Consider the following 13,772-nt stretch of genomic DNA (forward strand, 5'->3'; position numbering starts at 1 on the left):
ATTCTGTCGATGCGGTACACTTCCAATTTCAGCTAGCCGTAACAGATGCAAATTTAAGACTTAAGGCTACAATTCCTTCTATTTGATATGTCATAAAAAAGCAACCAAAGGTTCATCACTTTGCTAACAAGGTGCAAAACTTTGCTGTTCGACAAGTTGCGTGGCGCTTATTGACACAAGGAAAAGCGTCTTCTTCCAAAAGCATCAAAAGCTCAACACTCAGCCGGAAGGACACACTTTTTATTTGACAGTATTGTGTCATTTGGTAGTCGCATGTTACCGTACAAGGATTGATCGAGTTCCTGTAAAATATCTTGAAGGAAAAACTATAACTAGTATATCTCATAACACTGGTTTGTACTCCTGACACTTGTATGCATTCCCGACACAGGCATGCATTCTTTATGACACTGGTTTGTACTGCTGACACTGGTATGCATTCCTGACACGTGTATGTGTAGCAGTGCCATTATTTTGATATACATTTATTATGTTGTTTTTAATCAAATGTTACTCACATAGTGTCTTTAAACTACATAGGTGCGTACTATCAATACTGGTATGTTTTCCTGACAATGGTATGTAATCTTGGCACTGGTATGTTATCCTGATACTGGTGTGTTTTCCTGATACTGGTATGTAATCCAGAATCTGGTGTGTACTCCTTGACACTGTTATGTAATCCTACGATTTTCCTTAGACGTGTTTGCAATGGGTATCTAGTCCTTTTTGTCTGACATCCTTGTTCAGCCTCGAAAATCACGTTCAACTCTAGCATTTTCAGCTTTTTATAATAAAAGGGAACTGACTGAAAGTGTCCATGTAGCAGCAATTTCTTTCTTTAAGCCATGCTAACAACATTTACAAATTGAAAGATCTGGACAGCCAGGTGTTGATTCATCAGTTCCGTAAGTGTTCACCTCCTAAAAAGTTTTGATATAATATTCTTCCTCTTTTTACTTGCTGCCATGGCAACAATTTCAAAGAGTTTAGACACGTTTCTGAAATCGTACATAGACGTTTCCACCAGACTGAAGGCACCAATTTCATTTGCTAAAGATATTCCTTCATTCAGTCTAATAGCCGTAAATTTGGCATCATTTAAGTCACTCTGTGTTGGAACGAGAATGATTGGTGTGTGTTTCTTTGTGTACTTCTTAATTTCTGGCATCCAGAACTGTGAGATGTTGCTCAAAGAAGTCCGGTCGATGACGGAGTAGCAGACAATAACCACATCGCTTTGCGCATAAGGATAATGACGTAATCCATCCAAGTCATGCTGTCCGGTTGTGTCAAAAATACTGATCGTGTACTCACCTTCTGTTGTGTGAACATTTCCTATGAAAAAGAAGATTAAAATGTGTGACTTATTTTTATTATTTTCCAAAGCTACTGTATGGTTAGAGGAAGGCTTGGTGTCATGTAAATATTCATTATTTGTCACATAAAGATACATCTTATTAAATTGTCTAAATATCACATATGGGGGACTCATCGCACAATTATTGATTAACTTGATTGTTAATTTGTCTAAATATCACTTAGAGGATTGTAGGGATGGAACTCTAGACTACCATATATTTTGTTCATTCTGTCTGACAAAACATAAGCATCTAAAAGTATTCTATATTACATATATTACAACGAATTTCATACTAAAATATCAAAAACTAACCAGCAAAGTTATCAAATACTGTAGAAGAACGATTGTCAGTGTTGTCATCTCTAAGAAACTTGTTTACTAAAGACGTTTTTCCAAAAAAGCTGTCTCCTACTATGGAACAACGTACAATCCGCTCGCTATCTTTTACACTTTTCATTTTCATAACGGATATGACTGCTTAACATTTTCAAATATCTTATTTCCGAGTAGTTACTGGTCTTCTCGTTGTATCCTTATGTTCATGGTTGAGCAAAACCTTCCTTTTTGTTGGCAGTTTAAAATACCATTTATAGTTTTTTTTACCTCTCGCTACTTTTATATTCACAGCTTTATGTAACTTCGCGTCTTTCAGTTTCTATGGTTTCTGTGCGTACTAACAGACCAGTGTCATTCATATGATAAATTATAACAGAACAAAGTCATTTTCAATTATTATACGCACGTTTTGAAAAAAAAATAGACGTATTATGTGATGGCACGTTCGTCTGTCTGTCTGTCCATCTGTCCGTCCGTCTGTCATATTTCGTGCCTGGAGCATCAATTAATTACCATTCAAGGTATTGACTGTAAACTTAGCATATTGGTACATGATCATAAGACGATGTGCAGAGCACATAAACCAGGTCGGTAGGTCTAAGGACTAGGTCACAAATGGAGCACAAAGGTCCAATCTGTCCTTCATATTTCGTGTCCGGAGCATAACTTTATAACTATTCAAAGTATTGACTTCAATCTTGGCATATAGGTAGGTGGCAATGTGACAGTGCAGAATGCAAGAACCAGGTCTGTAGATCAAAAGTCAATGTTACAACAAAGATATTTGCCTTTCATATTTTGTGTCCAGATCGTAACTTGGTAACCAGTTAAGGTATTGGCTTCAAACTTGGCATATAGGCAGGTGGCGATGAAACAATATGTACAGCTTGTGACTGCAGCACAACTTCAAAACTATTAAGGTGTACATGATCCCCCTCCCCCGACCCTCACACACACGCACGCACGCACACGCGCACAAGCGCACACACGCACACACACAGAATCACATTCAGTTTGTTTCTTATTATTGCGTCACTGCTGCCGTATTAAACCCACAATCCCCCATCCGCTGTCACATTATATCCCCTCACCCGCACACATCCTCCTCCTCTGATGTAGGTGTATATTGCCCCGCTTTGTGGTGCTTATGTCAAAATATGTAAGGAAGCGTTTTAATAATTGTAAAACAATATGAAAAAATAATAAAATCGAAGGTTAATTGTTGTGTAAGTTTTGATTCAAACGAGCATAAATATATAACTCCCCAATATTATCAGAATTTTATCAAAACGAATTTGTACTTTTATGAAAAGCAGTGACTTGAAATTGTTAATTGATATCAGTAGTATCGGGGTCGGTTTGGAGGCAAATAAACGGACGCCATCTTGGATGACCTAGTTACTATTTATAGTAACTCATTTGCATATAAGAAATGAATTCAGTAAGCATGCGCGGCGGCCATTTTGAATTCTTATTTTAGAATGACGTTTTTATGAGAAATGTTTAGGAATGACCTCACTCTGCTATTTATATCTCCCTGAAGTATATAGAGCTGACTTATATACCTATCTAGGGCGTGTTCGCGCACATTGAGGGTCAGGTGCTCAGCCCAAGACGGGGAGATAACACGAAAACAAAATATTTCAAGAAATTCAAATAAATATTAATTATATTTGAATATTTAGATTTATCTATGACCTAATTGAATAATTACATTGTGTGGTAAACAAAGAACTTATTAATAATAATCTAAAGTAAAATATGTATCACTTTTAAATTAAAAACATAAAGCTTTATTTAAGATAGCTACGTTAGAAGTAACGTTAACTGAAAATAAAAGGCTACTTTTTTGCTTACGATGTTTCCTCCTAGGCGTCCACTAAGTAAATGACCATGTGTCTATTTTTACAAGAGGTCATTCAAATGAACTCATAGTCTAATTTTAGAATGAACCTTCGACTTCGGTGCAACTATTTTTAGGTACTGTATACTCATAGCAATGGTCATTAATCGAACAAGTCTTTGATGGTTGAGCTTTGGTATTCATGCGTAAATTTGTACCGGATGAAAAAGTCATTAAATTCTCTATTTGGCACTCAGGCGTGTAAGTGCACTTTCTGCCTCTCCGAATCCATGTGGAAAACTTATTATCTTTTTCGGAATAGCGCTGAAGCGTGATAGTTCACTTTCTGCCTCTCTGAATCCATGCGGAAAACTCATTAAGTTTCCTGACTTGGAATTCGCGCGTGACAAAGTACTCGATGCCTATCGCAGCAAGTATGGAAAAAACACATTAAATTTCCCGACTTGGAACTCGAGTGTTAGTGCCTCTTTCATACCATCAATAATATGATGTTAAAGAAGATTTTGATAGTTTTCTAAAATATTTGCCAACATTTTCAATGACCATCTAGAGTTTTAAAACCGGTAAGGTACTTTTTGAGAAGGCTGCTTAAAAATCATCAAAAATAAGACGTTTAAGGGTCCAGTTTTACATTTTGGGTATCAGACATTTTTGAAAAGCCTATAGGGTGCACTTTACCATAACCTAGGTGCCAACCGGAAATGAAGTCATTAAATTTCAAAGTCATCGTACAGGCTCGGGACCGGTACCGTTAGAAAGATCTTTTCGAGTAGATTCGGAAAATATGTTTTATTATGGGTCTATCTCTATCCGTTTTCCAGATATTGAGGTTAAAACCGGAATCATTCATCCGGAAAACACCCAGCTTCACGCCTTTATTATTAAAGATAACCTATGCATGTTGGGTATCTAACCGAAGGTCTCGACGAGTACTATAAGTCGGTATACTCAAACTGGAAGTGAAATCCATCATTCGTAAAATTCACATTTTCTGCGTGTTCCTAGACTCGAACATGCTCAAGTGAGGTATCGTTGGAAAGGTCTCGTCATGATGATTTAAAAAATGTATACTTTGATAATCGTATTTTCAAAAGGGACCGAATAATGAGCCAAAATCACTCAAGCGTTAAAACCCGACTAACTCCTTCATAATTGAACTAAAGCTAGGCATGTAGGGTATCAAATGAATGAAAGTACTATAAGGCAATAAACTTAAATTGGAAGTCAAATCACTCGTGCGTAAAATAAGCTTACCTTACCTGATCCTTCCACTTTGATATCCAAAATGACAGTGAATGAATTCGTTTTTTTTTTTTTTTTTTTTTTTTTTTTATTCATTTTTGAGTCGGCTAAAGGCTGAAAGCCTTTTGACGAGTCCTTGCTATCCAACGATTCTCTAAACGGACCAAATAACACAGTGAAGGGATGTAGTTCCATTAGATTTCTCAAACTTCAAACAGTTCACTGCATGAATGAAGTTAAGTTGTGTCAATTCCCTTTGCTATGACCAATATACGATGTAATCTGTCATATTTATGACTTGTAATTGTGCAATTCTCGAATGTAACTCATTAAGCATAAATGTGCATTTTAAGAATTGCGCAGGCTTACAAAGCTTGGGTAACATCCAGCGAAAGACAAAAAATAGTTCCAGCAGGGCTCCAGATAAGATGCGTATTAGCGTAAATTACGTATAGAAATAATGCAAATACGCATGTCTATAAATTAAAAACATAAAGCTTTATTTAAGATAGCAACGTTAGAAGTAACGTTAACTGAAAATAAAAGGCTACTTTTTTGCTTACGATGTTTCCTCCTAGGCGTCCACTAAGTAAATGACCATGTATCTATTTTTACAAGAGGTCATTCAAATGAACTCATAGTCTAATTTTAGAATGAACCTTCGACTTCGGTGCAACTATTTTTAGGTACTGTATACTCATAGCAATGGTCATTAATCGAACAAGTCTTTGATGGTTGAGCTTTGGTATTCATGCGTAAATTTGTACCGGATGAAAAAGTCATTAAATTCTCTATTTGGCACTCAGGCGTGTAAGTGCACTTTCTGCCTCTCCGAATCCATGTGGAAAACTTATTATATTTTTCGGAATAGCGCTGAAGCGTGATAGTTCACTTTCTGCCTCTCTGAATCCATGCGGAAAACTCATTAAGTTTCCTGACTTGGAATTCGCGCGTGACAAAGTACTCGATGCCTATCGCAGCAAGTATGGAAAAAACACATTAAATTTCCCGACTTGGAACTCGAGTGTTAGTGCCTCTTTCATACCATCAATAATATGATGTTAAAGAAGATTTTGATAGTTTTCTAAAATATTTGCCAACATTTTCAATGACCATCTAGAGTTTTAAAACCGGTAAGGTACTTTTTGAGAAGGCTGCTTAAAAATCATCAAAAATAAGACGTTTAAGGGTCCAGTTTTACATTTTGGGTATCAGACATTTTTGAAAAGCCTATAGGGTGCACTTTACCATAACCTAGGTGCCAACCGGAAATGAAGTCATTAAATTTCAAAGTCATCGTACAGGCTCGGGACCGGTACCGTTAGAAAGATCTTTTCGAGTAGATTCGGAAAATATGTTTTATTATGGGTCTATCTCTATCCGTTTTCCAGATATTGAGGTTAAAACCGGAATCATTCATCCGGAAAACACCCAGCTTCACGCCTTTATTATTAAAGATAACCTAGGCATGTTGGGTATCTAACCGAAGGTCTCTACGAGTACTATAAGTCGGTATACTCAAACTGGAAGTGAAATCCATCATTCGTAAAATTCACATTTTCTGCGTGTTCCTAGACTCGAACATGCTCAAGTGAGGTATCGTTGGAAAGGTCTCGTCATGATGATTTAAAAAATGTATACTTTGATAATCGTATTTTCAAAAGGGACCGAATAATGAGCCAAAATCACTCAAGCGTTAAAACCCGACTAACTCCTTCATAATTGAACTAAAGCTAGGCATGTAGGGTATCAAATGAATGAAAGTACTATAAGGCAATAAACTTAAATTGGAAGTCAAATCACTCGTGCGTAAAATAAGCTTACCTTACCTGATCCTTCCACTTTGATATCCAAAATGACAGTGAATGAATTCGTTTTTTTTTTTTTTTTTTTTTTTTTTTTTGTTTTATTCATTTTTGAGTCGGCTAAAGGCTGAAAGCCTTTTGACGAGTCCTTGCTATCCAACGATTCTCTAAACGGACCAAATAACACAGTGAAGGGATGTAGTTCCATTAGATTTCTCAAACTTCAAACAGTTCACTGCATGAATGAAGTTAAGTTGTGTCAATTCCCTTTGCTATGACCAATATACGATGTAATCTGTCATATTTATGACTTGTAATTGTGCAATTCTCGAATGTAACTCATTAAGCATAAATGTGCATTTTAAGAATTGCGCAGGCTTACAAAGCTTGGGTAACATCCAGCGAAAGACAAAAAATAGTTCCAGCAGGGCTCCAGATAAGATGCGTATTAGCGTAAATTACGTATAGAAATAATGCAAATACGCATGTCTAATAATTTCTAAGCGTATAAAAACGTATATAAAACTACAGAAACGCACACAATGCTTTTTTAAAAACAAAATCTGAATCGTCTGGATGCGTTAGGTAACATAGCCGATCAGCCTTAATTCTCCCACATTGAACGTAAACACGCATCGTATGATGTCTATAAACTTTGCGTGGGTTGAATTTTGCAGTCAGTAAACGTATAAATTATCGGAAGAAGAAGCTCTTACTGGTTTGTTTAGTTACTACTGATATTAAAAATGATTTTAATTCTTATTTTTCGAGAAATAAACAAATCGGCGAAACATTAAATTGTATTTTCTTGTAGTTTTTGAAATCGAAAGTAGATCGTCTATGTTTGGCGAAACGAAACAACTTTTTTATGAAAATTTAGATTTAAATAAGAGGTAATTTAACCGTAAACTTCAATGTCAGATACTGCCAATTGCTGCTAAATGTCTTCGTATCATCACAATTTGTAAAATATATTGTTCAAACTGGAGAAAAGTGTAATCGTATCCGGATATAATATTTTGGGTAAATATCGAGCTGTGTTATGAAATTTTAAGAAAAAAACTAAAAACAAACTGAAACTGGTAGACTATACTGTCAGTACATCAATCATTAGCCGACTCAGGCCATTCAGGCCTTTGATTATTTGTTTACGCTGCGCTGCGTAGTTATGACTGTTTCCAGTCTAACTAATCAATCGTAGGTCCAGCGAGATTTGAATTTTGAGACCCGTTGCCAGATACAGGTCAGCGCCTGGATCGATTCCAAAGAATTAGATTCATATGATATAATTAAAAAGGGGCCTTAATTCAAGGCCCGGGTGTTAGTTTTGGAACATGTCTGGGTCTTGGCTGGAGTATTTATTGTTATTGTAATGTTTCTAAAAATTATACCCCCCTAAATTGTGTCTAAATTTCCAAAATAATAAATAGATTATGAAATATATATTTAAACTTATTAAATTTTGTCATCCAGGGTAAGAGCCGCGATTACCTTACTTACACTCCTGAAACGCCTGAGAAAAACTGCCACTGACCATGAACTACATCTATACTCTTAAGCTTTATTTTATTAATACTAAAACTTAAAAAACTTTAAAACTTTAAAAACACATTTAGAAAGATCATTTATATACGTCCGATAATTGTCAGTACACAGGTTATTTATAGATTACACGGCACGTCTACTGCATAATTGTGTCATATCGATAAATATGCTTACTCTATATGCGCTAAACATTCAATGTGCTTTAACGATACTGTTTTATTCTATATTTTTAAATTGCTGTCATTATGTCAATTTTTAATGTTTTTCCGATCTGTTTTTTGCACTTTCTAGTCTAGGGTCTGAATTTAATGATTATATCGATATTAATTACTTTACATGTTGTATAGAAATTATATTTACGATCGCGCTGTATGAAATTTTGCAGTTGGTTTTATCAAAATTCGACCGTTTCTAGGTGATTTTGCTTATTTTAATTATATTATCTTACTAGAAATGATCTAGCCATATAGCTATATGTATTCTTCAGCGATTCTGAAAATTTGAAGATAATCTATGAATTAATAAATGTTTTACACGCAAATCCTGTGTACCCGGCGCCTAAATTACGCGTAAGAATTTTAACTTAAAATTTACCCGTTTACCTGTTGTTTGTTTATCATTGTGTGTTGAGTCTGTATGTTTCCGGAACATCTTCACTACTGGATTTTCCTATGGTGGCGTCTTTCTGATACATGCTTTCTCGGTCCGGGCGTTGTTTATGCCACCATAGGTCCCTACCACATATATACATTGCTGGCCATTACTTTAATTTGGTATACTAGATTTATTTAATTTTGTTGTATCTTTTATCTGGATAAAAGAGTTAAAATTGAATAAAAGTTGGTTAAAAAGCTAGCTAAAATCCGATAAAATTTGATAAAATTTGATAAAATCAGAGTCGGCCTTTGCCGAAAGACGAAAACACAAAGACTCTTATTTCTGATTTTTATTTTGTGTAAAGTTTTTAATAAAATTGAGTTATAAAAATATATTTAAAAATAATTTAGTAAACCTGTTGACCATCCTTGCCGAAATGTAAAGTAATTGCAAGGATATGTCTCCTAGTTTTAAAATCATTGTCTAAAAACAGCCTGATTATGGCTTAAAATTATGTATATGTTTAAAATCAAAATAATTTTAAAGATACATGTAGATAAAAAGTATTTGGCCTTATGATTTAAAATATAGAAAAATTAAAATAACATATGTATGTACACATTTAACTAATTAAAATTTAAATTAATATAATAAAAGTTATAATAATAAAACCTCTTTCAGGCTTATTTCAACTGATATGCTCCATAAACAGTCGGCTCCTGTTACTATGTTATTTTTAAATTTATTTATTGCTGTTCATAGTTGTGGCCCGACCCTAGCAACTTTGATAGATAGCGCCTTTCACCCTGAGGATATATCGCTTGTATTGACCGCACCAGTGCTGTTAAGCCTTACATGGTACCCCCAGACGGGGTGCATATACTAGCTCAACCCCCCTGATTATTGACGCCATCTCTTTTGTAAGAAGTTTAAGATTTTAACATGTTTTTACACGTTTCCCCTGAGATTATATTATCTCTATTGACCGCACCAGTGCCGTTAAGCCTTACATGGTACCCCCAGACGGGGTGCATATAGAGATTCAAACCCCCTGGTACTTAGTGATATTGAATTAAGCTTATAAAATTAGTTGCTTGGTCAGGCCCCTCCTATGTAATGTTTATGTTTTGTTTATATTCTGTTCAAGTAACCTATTTTGGTGATGAAATGTATTAGGAGGCTGTAGACCTGCTGCTCGACTTCCTTTGGAGGGAAGAGGAGTGTTTTTCTGTCTATACAGACCAACCCGAGTTTCAGGAGTCCACATTCAAGTTCCAATCTGTGTTCTGCATTTCGTGTACACTCTTTGTGTATGTCAAAGAATACGTGGTTGAATGGGCATAGATGTTTATCTGAGTTGTTCTCCCAGCCCAGACCGTTCCGCCCCAGCCTTAATCTGGTAATGATCTTATCATGGCCGGTGTTTGTGCTATAAATTTGCATTTTACTGGGGATATGTTCCAAGAGGGCGCAGCGCATTGTGTCTTGTTGTAGCCATCTCTGTCTAAAAAACTCCCTTGATTTGGCCTTTATTATGCTATTAACCTCATATAGTGCTAATTTGACCTGTTTTGGGGTTCCATTTTCGGACCCTTGCTTTGCTAGTTGATCGACCCTTTCGTTTCCCATAATGCCTACATGACTCGGGACACATATTAGGGAAACATGTATACCTATTTTACTGAGATGGCTGATTTTATGAATAATGTCAACTATTATATCAGATCTTGATTGTGACCAGCCTGTATTTATAGATTGTAATACGAATAAACTATCTGTAAATATAGCTATGTTTCTAGGCATGTTTTCGGGTATCCATTTCAGTGCATGTTGGATGGCTGTTGCCTCACACGTGAATATGGAGACCCTAGGGTCTAATTTGAGGGCCGACGAGCAAATTTCTTTGCTATAGGGATCAAAGACAACAAAGGCCGCGCCCGCTTTATTTTCGCTGGGATTTTTGCTACCGTCTGTATATATATGGTAATGTGACCTATAATGCTTCATTATATGCATTTCTGCTTTATGTTTGGCCTGGGAATGAATTCACAGGGCGAAGTATAATAGATAGAGTCAAAACAACGTTCTAATTAGCCATGCTCTGATTGGCTAGGGATACCACGCATTCTCATTGGTCACTCAGGGATCACACGCACATAAGTCAAAAGTCAATTTGACTGTGACAGAAGACGTTACGAGCTAATGCATGAAAAACATCCACTACATCCACCTCCGCCGCCGCCACCACCACCACCACCACCACCTTCACTACCACAACAACACCACCGCCACCTCCACTACCACCGCCTGTAGTGTAATACTCAGGTGTTTTGTATTTTATTTCGGGTATTTCTTTCAGAAGTCTAAGATTATAAAAATTATAGAAGATGAAAACTGTACATTTCATAAATTGACAAGTCAGACAAGATTTGACAATCTTCAGTAGCTTAAGGCTTGTTGAACTTGTAGGTATCCTTAAGTGATCGGGAAATTAGATAATGTGTCTGCTGTGTTTTCCTGTATAATCCTTTATAAACTCAATATACTCTGTGATCGGGGAGAGGTGCCCAGGTACGGGCAAGGGACATGTCGTCCCGCTCCCATGAGCTGAAATTTAATAAGTTTTGTTAAAAGCTAGGCTGAAATACATTTACAATTAAGAACTTGTGTTTATAGAATTATAAACAGAATTGTTTTAAAAGTCTCATTGAACCTTGATAATATCTGTGAAATTAGACTGAACATTCATAAGTAACTGTGCATTGCTGTCGTGGAAAATAAATGTTAGAACTGTCGTTTTGTGTTGTGTTTCAAGACAAGCTTCTGGTACAACGTGCTACGTTACACGCCGCCACCTCCACCGCCACCACCGCCGCCGCCGCCGCCACAACCGCCGCCGCAACCGCCGCCGCCGCCACCACCGCCACCGCAACCGCCGCCACATCCCGCCACCGGCGCTTCAAACACCGCCGCAGTCACTACCGTCTCCGATGTCTTTTTGTCAAAAGCGTAAGAATGTCTAACAAAACTTGTACGAAGATAAACAGTGTCTTATGGTGAAGGAAAGACATTTTGTTTCTGTTTTAAAAATGAAGCAGTGCCCTGTTTGTCAAGAGTGGTTCTCTAGACGTGACCTCATGCTGAGACATCAACGTAGTAAGCATAGGAGCGACAACGATTCTGGGAAATATTCACCATCACTACAAATATTGGACACTGCAAGAGAGATGACGTTTCAACATCCATTTTCTATGGTCGTTTCAGGATCAAGTGGTAGTGGAAAAAAACGGAATGGACAAGAAAACTGCTATGATCAAATCACGTTAGACCTCAGCCTCAGCGTATCATATGGTGTTTTGGACAATGGCAACCTTTGTATAATGAACTTCAGCGTGAAAATCCCGGGGTCGAATTTGTACACGGTTTTCCAGACTACTTGAACGATTCCCAATACATAAATGTTCATCAAAGGAACCTGCTGGTCTTTTACGACTTGATGACTGAAACTAAATGCGATCAAAGAATTGCTGATCTCTTTACCAAGGGCAGTCACCATAGGAACATATCTGTCGTATATCTCACCCAAAATTTGTTCCCTCAAGGTAAAGCCTGCAGAGATATCGCTTTGAATACGCAGTATCTGGTGCTATGTAATAACCCTATTGATAGACAGCAAGTAGCTACATTTGCAAGAAGAATTTACCCTTCGTCCAGTAACATCTTTATGAAACGGTTTGAACAAGCGACATCAAGACCGCACGGTTATTTGGTAATAGACCTTACATCGAGCACACCAGAACAACACCGTTTACGCGATAACATTTTCGAGGCAAACAATCCAAAAAGGCGAAAACTAACAGATGGTGAATATAAACCAGAAGACTTTTACGATGGTGGAGGAAACTTATCTGACAAAAATGATGAAAAGGATAATGATGATGTTGAGGAGGAGATAATGATGATGTTGAGGAGGAGGATAATGATGATGGTGATGATGATAATGATAATGATGATGGAATAGAAAATAGGAATAATGACACCTGCTTTACACAGAAACGACCTTTGTTCAAGGGACCTCCTGGTAAACGTAGAAAAGTTGAGATGATAGAAGAGCGATCACGTCGTGAGATATGGGATAAGCGTTTTCAGGATCCTCTCAGACAATCTATTAAAGAGCAATTCAGAGCTAAAGTTAACAACTATACAGAACAAGGGCTCTCTTTTGAAGAAGCTTACCGTCGCACTGCTAATGACAAATTGCCTCAACTAAGAAAGAGACTGAGACAAAATTATGCCCGATTTCTAATTGACTTTTATGAGCTACAAAACGATCCTACTTAGCAGCAGATTCTACAGTCGGCTAAGAAATTAAGAAGTCAGCACGACATGACTGTGACAGGAAAGGCCGTACCGGCGACAGTAACCATCAGAACAAATCAACACCCTTTACAATATTTACAAATTTATTTACAAAAGATGATTATTAACAATGAATAGATATGAAAAGAAAAAAAAAACTGATTATAAGAAAGAAAAAAAAGGAAGTTCAGTATCTCTAGATACAAAAGTTCTTATAGTCCATTCTAATCTGACGTGACACAGGTCTTTAATGTAATTGTGAACTTTAAGTAGCACAAACAAAACAGATTTCTAAATTCAGTCCCTTTAAACCGTGAATACGTTGATTCCGTGTTGGCTCCCTATGGTGGTAGGTGATTGCATCCCTGAGCTGACTTCAGAGGATAACAAAAATCATCGTCTTTGCGGTTTACGGCACAACCATGGGACGTAAGCTCTGCGCTGGGAATATCACATCCAGGCGAGTGAAGACAAGTGAACCTCGGGCATTGTACTTCCGGGTTATGACATCACCAGGAAAAATCGTCTGGCGGAAGAAGCTAAAATATATAACATATGGTAAGCACCATAGCAAAACAAAAAATCAGGGCATAAAACTGCTCCTTTGGGTACACCATACCTCCGTAGGCTCCCATAAATAATACGTGCTACTTATACAAAA

At 36.9% G+C, this 13,772-nt stretch overlaps 1 protein-coding gene across 1 annotated transcript; it reads right to left on the reverse strand.

The window, feature by feature from the left end:
- Nucleotides 1–916: 916 nt before the first annotated feature.
- LOC128550033 (ras-like GTP-binding protein RhoL) lies at nucleotides 917–12,574 on the reverse strand. The gene is made up of 4 exons (XM_053527885.1): nucleotides 12,536–12,574; nucleotides 11,608–11,746; nucleotides 10,949–11,059; nucleotides 917–1,338 (listed from the first exon to the last, which is right to left on the reverse strand). The coding sequence occupies exons 1-4, from the start codon at nucleotides 12,572–12,574 to the stop codon at nucleotides 917–919; spliced, it is 711 nt and encodes a 236-aa protein (XP_053383860.1).
- Between the last annotated feature and the right edge of the window lie 1,198 nt (nucleotides 12,575–13,772).

The sequence above is a fragment of the Mercenaria mercenaria genome, chromosome 17 (genome assembly GCF_021730395.1).
Source record: "Mercenaria mercenaria strain notata chromosome 17, MADL_Memer_1, whole genome shotgun sequence".
In the NCBI taxonomy this organism is placed as follows: domain Eukaryota; kingdom Metazoa; phylum Mollusca; class Bivalvia; order Venerida; family Veneridae; genus Mercenaria; species Mercenaria mercenaria.